The 19,120-nt window shown below is 36.9% G+C and overlaps 1 protein-coding gene across 1 annotated transcript in view; it reads left to right on the top strand.

Moving 5' to 3' along the window:
• FYB1 (FYN binding protein 1) overlaps positions 1-19,120 on the top strand; it is a 72,922-nt gene that overhangs the window by 30,220 nt on the left and 23,582 nt on the right. Inside the window, exons 3-4 of the mRNA XM_085326356.1 lie at positions 16,928-17,108; positions 18,854-18,912. Of these exons, the coding sequence (XP_085182482.1) occupies positions 16,928-17,108; positions 18,854-18,912 (240 nt within the window). The remainder of the gene's footprint in view (positions 1-16,927; positions 17,109-18,853; positions 18,913-19,120) is intronic.

Raw genomic sequence — 19,120 nt, 5'->3', positions numbered from 1 at the left:
GTGATTTCATAATCAAGTATTCACTGAGCATGAAATAACTTTGTACCCTGGAGGATGAAGTACTTACCTCAGACGCAGCAGTCTTATTCATGTGTGGGAGAAGGATTTAAACTGTGTACTAGTCTCGCAAGAATACTAAGAGGTGTTGTTCTGGTGCTGGTCTTGGTTTTAACGAGAAATTTTCATCTGTTCCTGAAAAGGTTTTCTTGATAAAACTTTTGTAGATAAAAGTACATTGCTGAGAAAAATTTCTGATCCATCTTCTGATGAATGAGGATTTTCTAGTGAAGATAAGTTTTAAAAAATTCCTGTCTGTTCAGTGAATACATGGGACCCTGGATGAGTAAATTCCTGTGTTTCACCACACTAAAGCTATTTTCCTTAGAAGTGTAACATATTTAGATCAGCTCAGAATTAGCAGAATGCATATACTTTCTAGAGTCAGAAAATAATAAAATGACAATTAATACAAACACCCAGAAGTACAAGCAGGGCTTTGCAGAAACAAGGAGAGAAGCGAAGTCGTTTTGTTGACAGCTTTCCGAGTAAGGCCGTACTGTTGCTTTCAGAAGAGAACTGCACCTGGGCTGGCCTCCGTGGGGTTGCGCCTGTGCAGATGGCCGGCCACACGCGGTCGGCTCAGGGTTCAGAGTAACCGGAGTTCTAAATACCTCGGTCCGCCTCCTGGAGGATCAGCACTGGGGTTTCTGCTAAGGAGAGGATTTTGAACTGGAGAAACGAAAGGCAGAAATGAAATGGAGAAATGAAAGGCGACTGTACTGAATCAGTGAGGAAAGAATACCTATAAAAGAAATCTCTCAATTTATAATTTGGGTTATGCRTATGCAATCGTTGCTGGGGGTCTGTTGTGTTATGTATTGTGTACTCACACAGTGATACGCTTATCTGAGCTGCTGAATGGATAAAACAGAAAAAGGAGCAAGGAAAATGCAGAGTGTGAACTGTGTTGTCAAAGACATCGCAGTACTCCTTTGGCAAAGTAAGTAGCAATCGACACCACTCCTGAGGAGGGTGAATGTCTTAACTGTCTGTGCAAAACCCATTAAAACCAGCCAATTATTGCTCTTACCTGTGGCAAGATGAAATAACAGCCTCCAAAATTATAAAGAGAGGGTTTTTTTTTTTTAATCACAGGATGTCACTGCTGTTTACAGTGCTGTTTTCTTTTAAACAAAAGAAGTACTGCGTTACCAAATACCTTAGAAGTTATCATTAATATTTTCATCCACAGAAGTACTAATTCACGGGCTCTATTATCCTTTAGAACAATGCATTATTTGTAAGCACTCAGGTAATGGTCAGGTTTTTTATTAAAATTTTTAGGAATCATTCCCAGTTCTCTCTTCTGGAATATAGTTACTCTTGTGTGTATATGATTGCAGAAGCAGGAATGAAAAGGTCACTGTAGGTTTTCTTTTTTTTACTTCAGAGCTAGCTTGGATAAAGTTACACAGCAGCTCAGTGCTAAGGCGTAAGGCAATAAAATGAATTGCAACTTAAGCTAGATCATCCATTTCTAAGACAGATAAAACTAGTTGATGATATCAAACAATACAGTTCAGGGTGGGGTAGTGGTAGCAGTATGTAATGTATGTGATGGCTGTTTGCGTTTGTGAACTATGGCATGTCATAAAAACTTGTATAGCTTAAGGAAATGTTGCAGTGGTGGTTTTTTTTTTCTTTTTTTTTCTTTTTTTTTTAGAATAGCATAACAGTTTAGTGTGACATAATGCCTCTATTTTGACTGCTACATAGCTAAAATGTTAAGCATTGCATTCTAAGCTGTACCAAAAATACAAAAATATACTTAAGTGAGACTGCAGAGATTTAAAGTATAGGATGTTCAAGCCTTTTTGCCTAATCTATTATTAAATTTCATTATGTTGATGTCTATTACTATTGGTCCACGATTGATTTGTCTGAAAACCACAGATGTGAAGCTGAATTTATTACACTGTAGATCTGTCACGAACTTAGCTGGATCTGCTGACAGCAACTAAAACTTTAGAGTAGGAGTAGTAGTTGTACATAACTTTTTGTGGAAACTAAAGTAGAAGCTCTTCAGCTTTCTTCTAAGGAGAATGTGAGAGATCTCCAAGTACTCTTTTTCAGAAACTTTKCATTGAAATAGTTTATATCTCCAAAAACCACAATAATCAAATTTTCAAGTTCCTAGAACTGAAGAAAGATCCTCAGCTCAGCTCTCAAATACAGTCAAGGTTGTGCATTTATCATGAAAATCAGACCACAGAATATAAAATCCTGTACAGCRTATATATTAGGTACAAGTTCAGTGACATCACGTGTGGGCTTAGCCCCAAACAAATTGCCTGGGATTGGGTATATGAGTTTCAAAAAAGAGGTTTGAATTTCTTTATGATTTTAATATTACTTCTTTGGTCATCTTCTTTTGGTCATTAATAAGTGTGTCAGTTCTAACAAGTTGAATTAATTTTCCTTCACTCTATTTGCTTTGTGCTTACACCTTCATTCCCAGACTTTAAATACACGCACCATAATTATAGAATATGCATTCAAGATTAAAATTTTCAATAAACAGGGACTGGATACATGCCTTTAGTCTGTTTCAATGAGAGAAAATTTTGTTTAATTCTTTTTAAGAGCCTTGAAGCAAGGATGACTATTAATACTATATAAGATATCTCACTCCACTAAAGTTTTAAGAGATCAAGGATTTCTCCTATGCTTCTGCTAAAATATGGGGTGATACTGCAAATTAAGCTAATAGTATGGTTTACAGTACTAAAAAAGTAAAATCAATGCAATTTAAAAATTCATATAACCATCTGGAAAAAATACTCAAAAGACAAGTTATTAATCTGCCTAAGGAAATGGATAAATCTAGTCCAAAATATAGATAAAATAAGTTCTGATTGAAAACAATCTTTAGTATTTCCCTGGAGGAGAATGTTCTGGGTACAATTTGCTGTGTGCTAGTGTACTAGGAAGCAAAAGTGCACAAAAATTACTACATCTTAAACACATTGCAAATCTATATTTAAACTCATTGCCCTTCATTATTTCCTTAGCTACAATGGTTTGCAATATCTTTCAAATGATATAATATATGTTTTCAGTTAAAAAGGAAAGAAATGTATCTGTTAAAAACCACCAAAAGACAGTTCATTCATATTTCCTACATACCTCTGTTTTTGTTTGCTAGGCCTTATATTGCTCACTTGTTGCTTTCTAGAGGATCTGGTTGTAATAAAATTAACAAGATATGGATTGGTTATTTCATAGTTCTAATGATAGGCTCAAAAATACATTTTCCTCATGTATACAGCTGTAGTTTATGTATGGATTCTAGGGTCATTCCTGCCATTGACTGTGGAGGACTGGCTGAAACCTCTGGAGAGAAGAAAAACACACAGCTATGGCTTTATCATGGAAGGTGACAGAAAGAAAGGAAATTATTCTARAGAAAAAACAGCAAAACTGGTGGAACTGAGTAATTGCCCTCTACTTAAATTGTTTTCTTGTTTCCGTTTTTTGAAATCTTTTTATTTTTTAGCCCTATTTTGGTTCATATGAAGAAACACTTCTTAGGATTCTTTATCATCTGATTGCGCTATTTGAGTCATAGTAGATGAGTAGTTCTGCTGTAACAGTGCCACAAGTGTTCTGAAGTCTGCCCCATCTCAGAAAATAATGTGAATACAAATGATATTAAAAATTTGAAGTTTGAATTTGAAAAGAATGATATGAGCTGACTAAAAATTTTCCCATTTTTTAAGTTGCTACATATTTTGCTGAAAAACTGCTTTGCAACTGATTGTAGCAATGCAGTGAATCCRGAACAACACACTACTATGTAGGCAATTTATGCCTTTATAGTAATGGAACACTGGAAATACAGCTGGAAAAAATACTTTTTCACAGACACGTAAAGATATTGTGGTTATGAAGTTCTGGACACATTGATGGTACAATTTTTGGAGAGTGCRTCTTGAACTCTAAAGTTTTTAAGTTTCGCTAGCTTCAAATAAATGCCTTGTATTCTGTTTACATTAGTGTTTGGCATATAGTTACATATTTAAGATCTGATATGTGATTAAGTTCCTTTTGCAGCTGGGAAATTTAATTTCTCTCTTATTGTCTAAATAATATTTTCTTATTGATTTGCAAATGTAAAACTTATCCAGCATGCATAATTTTTGAATGTGAAATAACTATACAAAACTGGACCAAGTATTTGCATATTTAAGTGCCGGAGATAGATAAATYCTTTTTTAAAAAAGGAAAAGTCAGTTGATTTTCTGGACAGCTGAGCACTCCTGCAATTTGAATTTTTCCTTAACAACTTTTCTGAAAGCATAAAATGTGTTTTCTACTTCCATTACAGAGAAATATCCTGTAGTTTGCACATGCCTGATTACTATTATTTCTCTATTTTTGCAACTTAAATTGTAGCATTTAGAGGGAAAGTGGGGTTATTTTTGCCTTTTCATGACTTTGTCTCTTGAAGGATTGGAAGTCAGCTGAGAAAACAAAAGRGAACAGACATGCTGAGTTGGTCAGAGTTGTTGCAGCAAGATTTGCAATGCTCTGAAAAAACTTAGCAGCAGTTGATATTCATTTTAAAACTCTAGTTTTAAAACTGTTTTGAATTGTCTCAGTACCCCACTAGATATCAAAAAGAAGTATAGTACATCACTGTCTTATTTTCCCCTGGAGGGGAAACAGTTTAACTAGGAAATGATATTTAACTTTGGTTGATTTGGTCTGTATAGAGGACACCAGTTGAGTAGCATTTTGTGTGTGTGCAAATGAAGAAAAAAACCTGTTGATAATGCCCACAGTCATTCTTCCGAACAATAATTTGTTCCATTGTGTCTATCTCCCACATTCCTAAAGTTCCCCAGTGATGAAGTTACTAATAACATAATCTGAAGAAGTAAGCCTTAGTCCAAACATGATGCGAGGTAATACAGACAAGAAAAAYCTGTTCTTTCAAGCAGCTGCAGCCAATTCTGCAAATATCAGGAAAGGATCTTAGAGTGGACTCATTCGCTGGAAATGAGGGCATTCGTTTTGAATGATGTTGCTAGAGGAGACTGGCTGCAGCATTTTGTAAAGAGATTGCAGCGTGTTGGGTTTTTTTAAGGATGTTTAGCCTTACTTTGAGATGTGAATAGCAGTGACTAAGACTGGACAAAGTCCAGGATAACCACACTTAGGAGCAAATTTTAACTTGCAGATGTAAATGAAAGTGTTCTGCTCTTGCAATAAATTAGGCACTCAGGGGGGGACATGGGGACAGAGAAGGAAGAAAGATGAGCAAAGGAGTTTCCCTGCTTCAGTGGCAGATGTTTAATTGATAAACATATCAAGAAGGATGGAAGCTAGTTTCTCTGGGTTTCTTTGTAGTATCATTTCAGTATTTTGCCTAGCTTTGCATTTAGCCTGTTTTTTTTTGTTGTTGTTGTTTGTTTTGTTTTGTTTTGTTTTGTTTTGTTTTTGATTGTTTTTTTTCCCCACTGAGATCTGAATTCAGCTAACTGAGCTCGAAAGTCTATGGAAGAGAGGAACTGTTTTCTTCCCTGGAGCATATCTGGGGCTTATTTCTGTCTGACTACTTCTAGACCTTCAGCTGATGTTTCTAAGCAGCTTTCACAGYGGTTTCAACAAAAACTGAATAATGTCAAGGAGAGAATTCAGCATGTAGAACTTGGCTGTTAATGGTTTTATAGACAGTTCAAAATGGCAGTKTGGATTCACTCTGACAGGAACCACATGAGCAACTTCAAGGCATATCTGTTCATCTGGGCAGCAAGAATCTCTGCTTGTCAGTGGAATCAAAAATAAATAGGTCGAACAGGAAAGCTGTAGATGCATACCCCTAGTCTGTAGCTTGATGATGCATCTCCAATCTGAAGAGGTCCTCCAGCAGAGCAATCTGTGCTGTCTGCAACCRGTATTCTTTCCTGAAGCCAAACTAAAAATCACATGGAGCGTTGGGTGCTCATACTAGAAGCTAGCATTTTTGTCACAGGAAAGGGTTGTTAGATTCAAGTAGTGGTTTATGCGCATTTGCATTTGGTCACTCTGTGTTTTAGGTGAGTAAGCCTCCTCTGGTCAAGTTCTGTCAAATGATATCCTCCAGGATATCAGTGTGTGCTCTTTGTGTCTGTTCCCTTTTACATCTTAGCTGATTTCCAGTCCTTGGAAGGGCAGTGTCAAGGAAAGGCACATATACTCTCTACCTTCCCTTAAGTAACCTCATATATCATCTAGAAGCAGCCACAGGCTCTGGCTGGAGATCTCAGTATGTCTGAGATAGGAGACAGTATCTGATAATCACTGACTCCATAATTTCTTTTTAAAATATGCTACAATTTATATAAAGTTTTACTCTTACTRTTTTGTAGCCATCCTTCCAAAGGTGGACACAGAACTTTTCAAGCAAGAATGTTGTTGTTATTAGCAAGTAATGTTAATAATTTTCTTTTTATTAAATATCCTCTCAAAGGCATAAGAAAGAAACAACATTAAAAATAACCATGGTAAACACAATTCAAGACTAAACTGAAGGACAGATTTTACCTTTTAATGAGATGCTTTGGGGAAATACCAATGTGAACATTTTTTAATTTCTTTTTCTCAGATTTTCAGAAAATGTTCTAATAGGATGTAGTGAGATATATTATCAGAGAAGATAGGTATCTGCATGAACATAATTACATATAGCCTTCCACTGAAATTAGCATGACAACCCTTTTTCTCAAGAGATGCAGGCTTATATAACAGATTTATATAACTCCTATTTTGAAAGACAATAACCTCTCAAGCTTAAATCTTTTATGTCCAGTCAAGACACTTTTCAAAAACATGATTTTCATCAAGTTCTTTTCGTTTGGATTCTGAAAATCATATTCCTTCTAAGATTTATTAAGTTAGTTCATTATGTAGAACTGCTAGTCATTCTTGAAAACTTTGATCTTAATTATTAAATACTAAAGTAAATATTCAACACTAATAAAGACAAACAAAAGTATTAAACATTTCATAATAAAGCTATTTGGAAACTTCTGAAATRGTATTCTAAAATTAACTTTATCCTAAAAGATTCATTTTGCTAAYGAACATTTCTGATGTCATTAGTTACTATCCAAAACCGAACCCTGCTAAATTGTAAGTATTTGGAGCAATGATGTTCCTTGTTTGCAGATCTTCAAGAGAAAGTGTATAAAACCCCATGATTTGAAAGCAAAGCTTTGTTGTATGAGATTTTTTTACACAATTGAAGTTTCATATAGAGTATCAGTGTTTATACTCCTATAACTAATTTTTAACTAGAACTGCATGCTAATGATGTAAATATTTTTCAAATTGAATAATAGGTTAATGGAATTATCAACTCCTCCATCAATTTGTTGCTTTGGGAAATATATGAAATCATATTTTAAGTAAATTTGTTCCTTTACATTTTCTTTTCCTTGCCTTTGCCTCCACACACACATTTTCTTTTGTCTTTTCTTTCAAATGTACTGATTTATTTTAAACTTTTGCTATCTTACTTGTCCTCTATTTCTGAATATTCTTTTTTTTTCTTTTACATATGAAGTGATAACTGTATATTATAAAGTTACGTGTCTCATGTTTATAAATATTTCTCATTAAAAAAGAACTGTTACAGTTGCTCATAAAAAATGAAAATTTTTAACTGTCAATTCAAAAGAGAGTTAATTCTGCACGCTCCCTTAGTACCCTCCCTTAAGGATGGGTTTCTGCATTTGCTTACACATCAGTAGTTTGCAATCACTTCCCTCCTGCCAGTCAGCACTGAAAAKATTATCTATTCTGAATCTATTTAATCTAAATATCTATTCTGAATATCTAGCCACATATTTAGTCACCAGAAGGCTCAGTACTGCAGGCTTTTGTGTACCACAGTATTTCTTGTGGGTTTTCCTTTGGGAGCAGGATTATATACATGCTTARTATTTTTCTGATTGTCAGCCTTAAAACTAGATTTAGACACCCACTTTCTTCTGTTGTTTATCTTTCATCTGTATGTCCCTACRTTCTCACATAAAATGGGAAAACCCCTCTGGTCAGTAAGTGGTCTGAAAGTTGCTATGTTATTTTGAGAATATACGGCATCAAATAGGTACCAGATATTTAATAACCTTGAGGTAGTYTGTGCAGTTGCTCTGGAAACAAGATTTCCCAACTGAGAACAATGACAAATTCTGCATAAAAAAGAGGGACAAACAAATCCTCTATCTGCTTTGATCATATTGTTCATGATGTATGAGAAAATATCAGCAAAGTGATCTTAAAATGGATGGGGACCTGTGCTGAAGAATTCCCCTTTTGTGGGAAGCTATTTCCTTTGTATAGAGCTGAAAAACACTGCTTTACTGTCTAACTGGACTAAGCAAAGGCAGAAGAGCTGAGTAGAATAAAAGAAAAAAAATGGAGAAAAGGATGCACCCTGGCATTCCTTCAAGTAGCATCTGGACGCAAGGAGGACAATAATCAAAATATTTTGCAATTTCTGTTTTCGTGTGATGAGCAGTGTCTCCAGTAATCTTTGCGTCTCTGCTGTTAGAGGATGTCTGACAATAGCATAATCAAAGGGACTGAGCTTCAGTAATTGTGCAAGTGTAGCTGTTTACTTTGAGCAGCTCCAAAGCAGCATAATTGTGAAACCTAGAATAAAGGGTTGTATCTAAATGAGCATGCAGGTTAGGGAAGCAGACCACAGAACAGCTCTCTGCAAATTATGAATAAAGTAGAAAATGAGTGATCAGCTGCTACAAACCTTGCTGCAGTTTCTTAGCAAACTCACTGTAAAACCCAGAAAACTTCCCAGATCTTGCACATAGAAATGGAGAAATGTTTTGCAGTAAAGCTGAAACATCATATTTCATTTGCAAAATATTGCAGTAAAATATTATAAAAATCCATTAAACATTTACAGGTTTGTGGATGTTTGCAGCCAACAAGTGATTTAAATCAGAAAAATTAAAATCAAGTCTCCTACTTCCAAAAATGACTAACATATTTTTCTTACCTTAGAAAGACTAATGCCTGAATAGTACAGTAACTACTACCCATTTTCCTTTGCCTCTGATTCTTCAAGAAGCTGACACCATCCTCTGCCAGCATTATATAGTCTTTCTGTGATCTGCTTTGTTTCTTCCAGATGCTGCTTGATTTTACACAAATTGCATGTACACTGGAGGAAAGGCAGGTGATTCACACATGCAATGTTACAAAATTGAGTTCCCCAGAGGAGCAATAGATGTGTAAAGGATTGAGGACCCACCTTGACATAGCAACACTCACACTTGTGGAATAGAATAGCTCAAAACATTTTGTTTTAAAGATTGTTTCTTTCAAAATGTAAAACTTTTAACCAATAGTGTAACTGCTTGAAAAATCCTGAAAAGTCCTTTTTTATAAAAACTCATGACATGCATTGAGAAATGTAAAATTCCAAACATTTTTTTCCTGCAGAATATTTGGAGTCTCCTTGGAGTAGCTAACATTGCCAGCTTTTTTACATTAATAAATGCAGAAGGGGTTGACATCTGATTATTAGCTCACTGGATCAGTGATCAAAGGGAAAAAGGCCTTGTCAAATGTTATATCCTAGACTAAGGAAAGAGGGAGATGGTCTACTCTTTAGATATAAATTGAAGAAATAGTTCTTTCCCAAGAAATGTGCAAGGGATTGTCTTGTTCTGGAAACAAGTTTCTTAAATATGTATGTTGCTATGTAGTCATGATGAAAAAGGTGCAATCAGAGTGAATTTGAAATGGAAGCTGGTGTGGTATGTGTTGCTATTCAGCTCCTGTTTTGTTTAGCAAGCAATCTCGCACCAGAAATTTCTGGGACAACRCAATGGATAGGCTAGATACAGGAGCCTAATACATTAACCATAACTCAGAGTTAAGTCTCTGTAGCTAARTCTCCGCAGTGTGGAGAATGGAGGCAACATAGGTTGAATTGATCAGCAGAGTTGGCATCTTCAACCGAAGGACATTGAACTATAGGCATGAGCACTGAAAAATATGTTTTCTGACTGCTGCTCAATCATTCTATGGATGTTCATAATGAGATAGTGTTCTCCATTTCTCAATTTCTCATCTAGCAGTGAGACACCCTTGTATTTAGAGAGAGAATAAATAGAGCTGTATCATTTCAGATTTGTCAGACTTGAGCTTGTATCACCCTTGCACATGATCCAACTTATCTTATGTTTTTGAAAAGGACCAGAAGAACTAGTACTGGCCAAAGTACAGTTTCCCATTAGATTCCTATCACACCTCAGTGCTGCTTGTTGCGTGTGTTCCTCCAGAAAGTATTCGCAGCACTGTTGGGATTTCCCTTCAGACCTTGACACACGTTTCAGGCATGAGCATTTCTGGACAGCATAGTACAGCACCTCATGACAGCTACCAAAGGTTCTAGTATAGTAAGAGTGGATGTTTTTCACATCCTGCCCTGAAACTTATTGTCACGCTTTTGTGACCACGTAGAGTACGAGTTCCAAATAGCTGAGATTATTTTGGGCTTTTTACTTATTTATCTTTGAGTTCACCTAGGAGGTGTGTGGAAATTATTGAGAACTGTTATATTCAGGTTGATTTCTCCGGAGGCTGTTGAACACAGAATGTCTGGACAAGAAAGGGAAAATGGGTTCTTTCTCTAGATGTTSTGTTAGCTACTGAGGAGGCATTCGAACTTCTCTTTCAGAAGCTAGGAATGGCAAGGATCAAAGTCACAAGYTATCCATCAAGACAATTTCAATATTCTGAACTTCCTGGAGAATGACTGTTCAGCARGAATGCAGGTGATCTTTTGGTTTTTGCATGTTTACAAGTTATTTGAGAAGGCTCCCAAAGCCTTCTTTGCAGTATTTTGTGCTCAGCTCTAATGCAAGTGCTAGAGCTCTGAGGATCATTAAAGAATTTACCACAAGTACCTGCGTAATGTGGTATTTGATACTTTATATGGATAGTTTCTACAGCATGTTCCTCTCAGCTTCTGTACAGCTGCACAGGTTTGGAGAAACTCATTCCTTTTCATTCATTGTATTTTTCTATGCTAATAGTTTCAGTTTCTTCAGTGCAACACAGAATCTGAAAAACCTGGGTGTCCCAAGAAAGGAAAAGAGGCCATTTGGAAACTAGGGGGTTAGCGGTCAAGGCTAGTGCACAGTCATGGTCCTTAACACTGTTTCCTGTGGTGAGAGTGCTCTGGGTGCACATGAAGCCAGGATGTAGTTTCAGTATGACTTCTCATTATAAGTATCCTGAACTGACTTCAGTTCTAGTACCAGCACCTTTCTGTGTTCTCACTGTAAGTAGTAAATGTTTCATAGACACAAAAAGATGGAATTGGGGTCAAAATGAAATGTTCCAGTAAAACAGGAAACAAAAAGTTTTGGAATATTATGATAGCTTTGTCTCTATAAGCCTGATTATAACAGCTTTTTCATACTCAGTGTTGCCTTCTTATCTAACTTATCTTGTTATTTTCAGTATTAGAATTAAAGTATTTTTTACACYGACAGCAGGCTTAGTTAGTGTAAGTGCAGACAATTATACCTCTAAAGGCAAGGAATAGTTCTAGAGTAAGAAAATAAAAAAACAAACRATGTCTCCATTAATATGATGATCCTTTAGTGATTGACAGATTCAAGCAAAGTATGCAGATTAAAAGGGACAGGCTTTTTCAGCCCTTAAAAATAAGCACTTAATCTAAAATGCATCTGGCGTCTTTTCCTGGCTTAGTTTCCTATTGCCTGGCTCTGGCTCTCAAGAGAGACCAGATGAAAGAAGTACAAAGCAGAATTTTTCCTCAGTCCCACAGACTAATCACAATGAAGTAACAATGTATGATAGCATAATACATGTATGTAATTATGCATGCAGTTTTTGTGCATTTACACAATGGTGTATATAAACATACAATGGAAGACTGACATAGGATTCACTATTAAAACACAAAAACCCAAGAGTAAAATTAATACCAATTAATATCGGTTTTATGAAAAATGAGCCTTTCTGGCTTCATTCTTTGTTTAGAATATAAGTCTAGTTGAAAGAATTCAAGAATTTAACTCTACATAGATGCTTAGTTCTTCAGTGCAATCCATCACTGTTATCAGTGACCTTGGAACAGTAGGAAATTACCACTGATAAAGTCCGTGGATGAAATAAAGACTGCAAAGAGTTAAATGAGGACAGGCAGTCATAAAGAGAGAGCACAATCATTTGTAATCTTGGCTTATTCAAAAAAAAAGTGTATCTTTACTCAAATGCAGATGTTTGTACTGAATCAAGAAATGTAAAGCATACACACAAAATGAGGTTGTATAATGGCTCTGGAAAAAATCCAGGCTTCAGTTAAACAACTCTACAGCTGAGCCAGGGCAATGATAGAAGAATCTAATCCATGATGGTTTTCAGCCTGTAACTACTAAGACTTGGAGTTTTKTCCTTAAGGAATCTTAAAGAAAYATTTAAAAWWTTTTTTAAAAAACCTTTTGCTAGTGGCTTGATATGACTTGATATTAAGCTTAAGCTTGTCTGCACTTCCAAAACTGGAGGAAGGATGGCAGTTGGAGAAAATACAGAAACCCCTGCATGCAGAGACATATGGCCTGGTGAAGAATGACTTGTAATTTTCATTACTGCATGTGGCAAACGAGTGCATGCAGGACTGGAAAGGTTGGAGAGAGCACAGAAAGAGCTACAGATAAGTTGAGAGATGAAATAAATGCCTTAAAATGAGATTTAAAAGGTTCAGTCTTTTAAAGTTATCAAAAAGAAATTTGAGATATCAGTCAAGTTCAGTGGTGTCAATAGCTCACAGGTAGAAAACAGCAGATATAGAAAGGCTTTTCTAGTAAGCAAAGTTAGAAATAAAAGTAACAGAAGCTGAACCCATAGAAAGGGCTAAGGGAAAAAAAAAAACGATGCAGATTTTAACAGTGAGGGAACTTAGTAAAACAAGCTCTGTAGTGGTAGAATCTCTTCTTTTCCTCAACAAGTAGGATATCTTCCTAGAGGACAGGTTTTAGTCATACTGTGTTAGTTGATTTTCAGCTGTTGGGCTCAACATGTGTGTTAAACATGATGTTTTATAAAATATAGGACATTGGAAAATATGTAAAGTCATCTAATCCATCCTTGTGCCCAGAATAAGAACTRTACTAGTACTTATTTTTGCCACAATTTTATACAATTTGTTTAAAATGGATCTCAGGTGTTCGAAATGCCACTCATAATTAGAAAATGCTTCCTAACACATATCCTTGTGCWTTAAGGACATTACTTTTTCCTTTCTCCAACATGGATGTGAAAAAAAAATACATCCCTTTCTTCATTGCCAGAAACTCTAAAGTATTTATTCTGTTCTGCCTCAGTTTTATCTTCTTTGCCTAAACAACCACAATTTGTTCAGTATCTCCAGGATATCAAACAAAGTTTTCTAGACYTCTGATCATTCTCACTGTTCTTTGGGCTCTCTCCAGTTGGCACACATTACCCCTGCTGTAGATGTTTCAGTACTAAGTGAAAACATTATTTCACATGACTTTAGGGTTACACTTTAGACTAAAATTGCACCTTTGACTTTAAAATCTGTGACATGATRCAAATTAAATCTTGGCATATCTTAAATTGTAAGGGTCTGAGTTTAGAAAATGAACATTCCTTAAGAAAAATGCATATGAATTCACCTGTGTAACCTGTAGRGTTGGGATTCTAGCACTATGCTGTTTGAGTAATGAAGTGAATTAGCAATGTTAAAATTTACTGTTGTTGACATGTATGTTGACAGGTTGATCTAGGGAGCAAGTAATCCAATTTATCCACAGACTTTAGAACGCTTTGTTAGTAAGCAGAAAGATGTTGAGACTTGGAAATTTTGGTTTGATTTCCATGTGTAAGGTGGAAATTTATTCCCATAGTTATTGCTTCCTCTTACCCCCAAAAACACTTCTCCTTTAGGTTCTTCATGCCCAGGTTAATTCCCCCCTGCTATCTGCTAAATTTTTCTCTCTCCTTTTTTTTTTTTTTTTTTTTTCTGCACATCTGCCAGACTGCTCTCCTCTTCTCTTTTACGCTGCCTTGATACTGGCGTAAGAGCACAGAGAGCACAGGAAAGATAGATGCTGGGAACTTTCTATAACTGGATGGCAGTAGAGAGCTGCTTTTTTTAGGCCTTGCAGGTCCAAGATGTTGTATGAATATGTTGTATGACACTCCTATTCTAAGAGATACAGAAAAAATAAGTGTCATGAAGGTGTTCAAACACTAGGACAAGTTGCCCAGAGATGCTATGGTATCTCCGTTCCTGGAAATATTCATAATGTGACTGAACATGTCCCTGAGAAACTTGAGCTAATGGTGCTGCTTAGAGCAGGAAGCTGGTCTAGCAGATCATTCCAATCTACATTATTCTATGATTTTGTGATTCTTGCCAGCATATTCTGAATAAAACATACAGGGGACAAGGGGAGAACAGACAAATTCATGGAAGAGAAATTCTTTGAGAACTGCTAATATATAGAAACCACATCTAGCTTAGTAGATTCCTGAACTCATAGTAGTTAGAGACAGGGAACGTAGCAGGAGAAAAGAGCATTCATATGTGCCTATCTAGTTCCAGGCATGGACTTCTGACCATGCTTGGAGACAGGGTATACAGCCAGTTCAGTCATTCTTATGTTAGGTTTGTTCYGGTGTTCTTTACATAAAAACAAATTAAGCTGACCATGCATAGCAACTTCCCTGCCATGACCATAAGAATAATAGTTCTGGTCTTGTACCCTGCCTCTTTATACAAATTCAAGATGAATATTTATGGCAGAGGTAACCAGGTCATGTTAGCTTATTTCTTTTATATGTCTACCCCATAGTAGTGGTTTAATCAAATTATCTTCTCTGAATGGGGCAGAATTCAGTATCAAGGCTAAAAAAKATCACTTAATATTGATCATTGTTCAGTGTTACACTTACTTTCTGTTCTTACTCTGCTTTAAAAGTAAGATCTCTTTGACATAAAGAGATCACCTCTGTGATCTCTTTTCAGGCGATACTGTCCAAATCACTTCAATTTCTTTTACAGAAGATGTTCTGTATTTTTGAGCATCCTTGTAACAGTTTTCTATACTGTTTTCTAGCATTTTTTTTTTTTGACGCACAATGACCAGAATTCAATACTTGACGCTATTCAAGACAGTGGTATGCCTTGTGTTTGTACAGTGACATAATCATGTTCCCTGCTTTGTCATCTTTTTCTTTCCTATCAGGCCACTCTGCTACCATATGACAAAGCTTCTCAAAAAGAGTTTACCAACATAGCCTATAAAAAGTACCAGTGAAAGTTTTGTTGCTATTGACTATTATTAAATATTAATATTAAACAATATTGACTCATCATTTCTTTATTCCACATCCTTGCCATAATTGGTCTCTTGACCTGTTCTGAGATAGTCATCATTTCATGGAGAAATGAGGCAAAGACTATTGTGTTTGTSTTGTGTTTGTTCAGACAGAATGTAGCAGAATGGGCTTCTGGCACCTCATTGTGTTTCTTGCTTATTAGACATTAAAATAAAAAGAATGTAATTATCCCCAAAGGGATAGGTGATWAGAATCCTAATATTTTTGTACATGCATCATGGACAAATGAAAGTTTCTTCATTGCTTTGAAAAGTTATGAAAATACAAGCTATTAATGGAATTTATTCCATGGAATTTCAGACTCCCAAATAGCTAAAGAAAGCTATTACTCTAGTTTTGCCAACTTTGTCTGACTAGTAAGGATTACTAAAATTTTTTTTGTTTGTTTTTCTGTGTTTAAGCCACTTTTTCTAATGGTGTGACGTTTAATTTTTCTTGGTAAGATTGTAATTTCATTATACAGGTGTGAACTTGWAGAAAATCTACAGAAGACAATGACACTCTTTTAGATTGCTGTCGATTTAACTGCACTGTGGATTTGCTCCTCTCCTCTCCTCTATACTCTGCTCCTTTCCCTCCTCTCCCTTAGATTTTGTGGGACTTTCTGTTGGACTTTTGCCAACAGCTAAGGCTGTTATTTCTAGGTAGCTTTAAACTGACTAGTGATACTTAAGACAGAATTCTAGGTTTAACACCCGTGCATCCAAGCACTGATTGCACTTGGCTGTATGTGAATAACTTCTCTGAATGCAAACTCCCAGAGAAACAGAGTGTAAGTGTTGCTATGGTTTTCACTGTGGCTTGTACGCTGAGCATGAAGTCAGTGAATACACGTGTACACCAGCCCACACGTGTAATTATGGTTTCTGTGTGTCTCGTGCACTACATCTCGTTTTTAAGAGTGCACCTGTCTGTTGAGAGTGTAGCTTCTCAAACAGCCACTTCTCTGCTATAGACCTGCTAGAGTAGAAAATTCAGTTGCGTCTTTCACAACTTACATGACAAAAATATTTGACGGTATACAGAGACCTGCACAGCTCTTAATCAATGCTAGATATCTTTTCCTCTCTCATAYCTTCCTTTTAAACTCTCCCTCTGACCGAGAAAAACTCCAGCAAGACTGCATCAGTGCTCATGTAATACTTCACTGCTGGTCTTTGCAAACATTTGCAGAACTAAATGGAAATTTAGTTTTAAACCACAAGAGCTTATACACTGGACAAATTGATGGTTCTGTGTCTTTTTCATGTAATGTCAAGACAATTTCAATGCCTGCTCTAAGTACTAAGTTCTTCTAGGCAGAGGCTCTTGTCATTGCTAAGGCACTAAATATATCTGAGCAATAGATTCAACAATATATATTTGCTCTGGAGATTATGCATGTACACAGGGAGTTTTTATCTTTGGCCTTGAGCAGTTTACTTGATAAATTAATCTATTCTGTTATTTTCAGGCCCGAGAAAGGAAGGTTTTAAACAGCTAGTGCCTTCCTCAGCAGCACTCTCCCCACCTGTACCTCCACCACACTCTGCTACACAGTTACCACCTCTTCCACCAGCTTCTCACCCATCACTGCAGGTCCCAGCAGCCCCCAGCTTGCCTCCCAGAAACAGCAAACCCAGCTCTGAAACAATGTAAGTGACCATAAAAATCTGTTAAGTCTGTGTTTTCTCACCTTTTTCTGCCTATTGCTTGGCTCATTCAGTAGCAGGTAAAGACTGTCTCCCAGGTTTCTGGGGGAATGAGCTCAGAATCACAGTATCGCAAAATCACTGGGGTTGGCAGGAACCTCTGGAGATGATCTGGTCTAACTCCCTGCTCAACCTAGGTCAGCTAGAGCATGTCTCAGGACCATGTCCAGTCAGCTTTTGAATATTTCCAAGGATAGTTCAGTCACCTTCACAGTAAAGAAGTGTTTTCTTATGTTCTGCACTCACACCACTTTGCTTGCCCTGCATCAGCCCTAGCCTGTTTGGAATTGTTTTTTATTAGATTGGCCCCTCCATCTATTTAATTATCCTAAATCTTCTTACCTGCAATATGGGAGCAAACACTTCTTCCTGCTCTGCAGGTAATCAGGTAATGGAGAGGAAGGAGGGGATTCTGCTAGGTTTTGTACTCCAGATGGGCACAAAGATTTCCTACCCTTGTTGAAAATCAGTTGTAGCAATAACTGAACCTTTCCCCAGCACTCTTCTGGGAGAAGAAGGCAGGGGAGTCAATTCTATCAGCAGACACCTCGCTSTGCAGGAAGTAGTTTTGCAAGTCTGAGGAACAGAAGGCATTGGTTGTGAAACCACCAGAAGGCGAACTGTGGCCTGTTACCATAACATTTGAAGCCCCTGTCACACATTGKTCTCCTTTCTTTACCCTTCTTCAAAACGCAGTGCATGAAAGGCAAACCCTCCAGCAACGAGTTAGAAGCAGGGGGGACTAGTGTCAAAAGTGACCAGGAGCGAGTTGGACATGACTAATGAGCAGCTTTGTGGCCAGCAGCTTACTGCAAATAGACAGACTATATAAAACATCAGAGTTTTGTGTGGCCACATACACCATATTTTGGTTCTGGTGATGTGACAACGTCAATCTAAATATGCTGCTGTGCTCCGAGCTGTGGGAAACTGCCCCCCTAAAAGCTCTTACGCTCCCCACTACGGCAGCGGTGGGGGCGACTCCTGGGAAACTGCAGTTCCTGCCCCATCTAGTGGCCAGAGCGCAGGTAACTTAAAGCAGCTCCCACGGCCCCTGAAGAAAGGCTGCTCCTTGCCGAGTGCTTAAGACCAAGGCTTTCCCTCTTTGCCTTTAAGAATGTGCAAAACTTATCTCCAGCTTGCCATTTTGCTCGTCTGGTTCTTACTCTTATCAGTTCAACAGAAGCTTTAAATCTAACATTAGAGGCCTTTTACCCAGCCTAACCTTCTCCCGTTGTTTCTATCACCCCCTGTTTAGACTTTGCACTGTGTAAGTCAAGGAGCAAGTCCTATATATAACATCATGCAAAAGCCTGGTGTTCTGCTTATGCATTGTGTAAGCAGTCTGCACCTGCAAAGATGGTTAACAAGCCCAACAAATTCTTTCCATTCAGTCAGCCCATCTGTCTATTATATTTGTCATACCATACTCATCTCCATGGTATCTGAGCACCTTTGGCTCATTTGTTTTCTTCTTTTATACTCAGGATCAAAGTTTCCCTGTGTACAAAAATCAAGTTACTGTCAGCAAGAACAATTTAGAGAGTCTCATGGGTACTTAAGTATAACAGACTGCCCAGCCATTGTCTAAAAAAACTGCAAAAAGCACCGAAATAGGGGTAAATGAAAATGCAGTCACAGAAACGATCTTCATCGGTTTCACATGTTCCTTTGTTTCATATTTACAGAAGTCCAGACAATGAAGAAAATTATGATGATGTTGAATTTGATTCACAGAGTAAGATGGGTACGTTTTAACTAACAGCAGATATAAATACTGTATGCTTACAGCTTTGTGTAAGATAAGCAAAAGCATATTGTATTCATAAGTGACTTGTGTAACTAATTATGCTGATACTGCAGTCTAATGGGTGAATAAGGTTGTCTCATTACGCTAACTTTTCTATAATTAATATGGCAGACTCTCAGGAAGTGCTTTAAGTATCTTCTCAGCC

The sequence above is a fragment of the Rhea americana genome, unplaced genomic scaffold (genome assembly GCF_003343005.1).
Source record: "Rhea americana isolate MKP2758 unplaced genomic scaffold, rheAme1 scaffold_13, whole genome shotgun sequence".
NCBI lineage: Eukaryota > Metazoa > Chordata > Aves > Rheiformes > Rheidae > Rhea > Rhea americana.
Note: the sequence above shows the minus strand (reverse complement) of the source record. Positions and strands in the feature narration are given on the sequence as shown.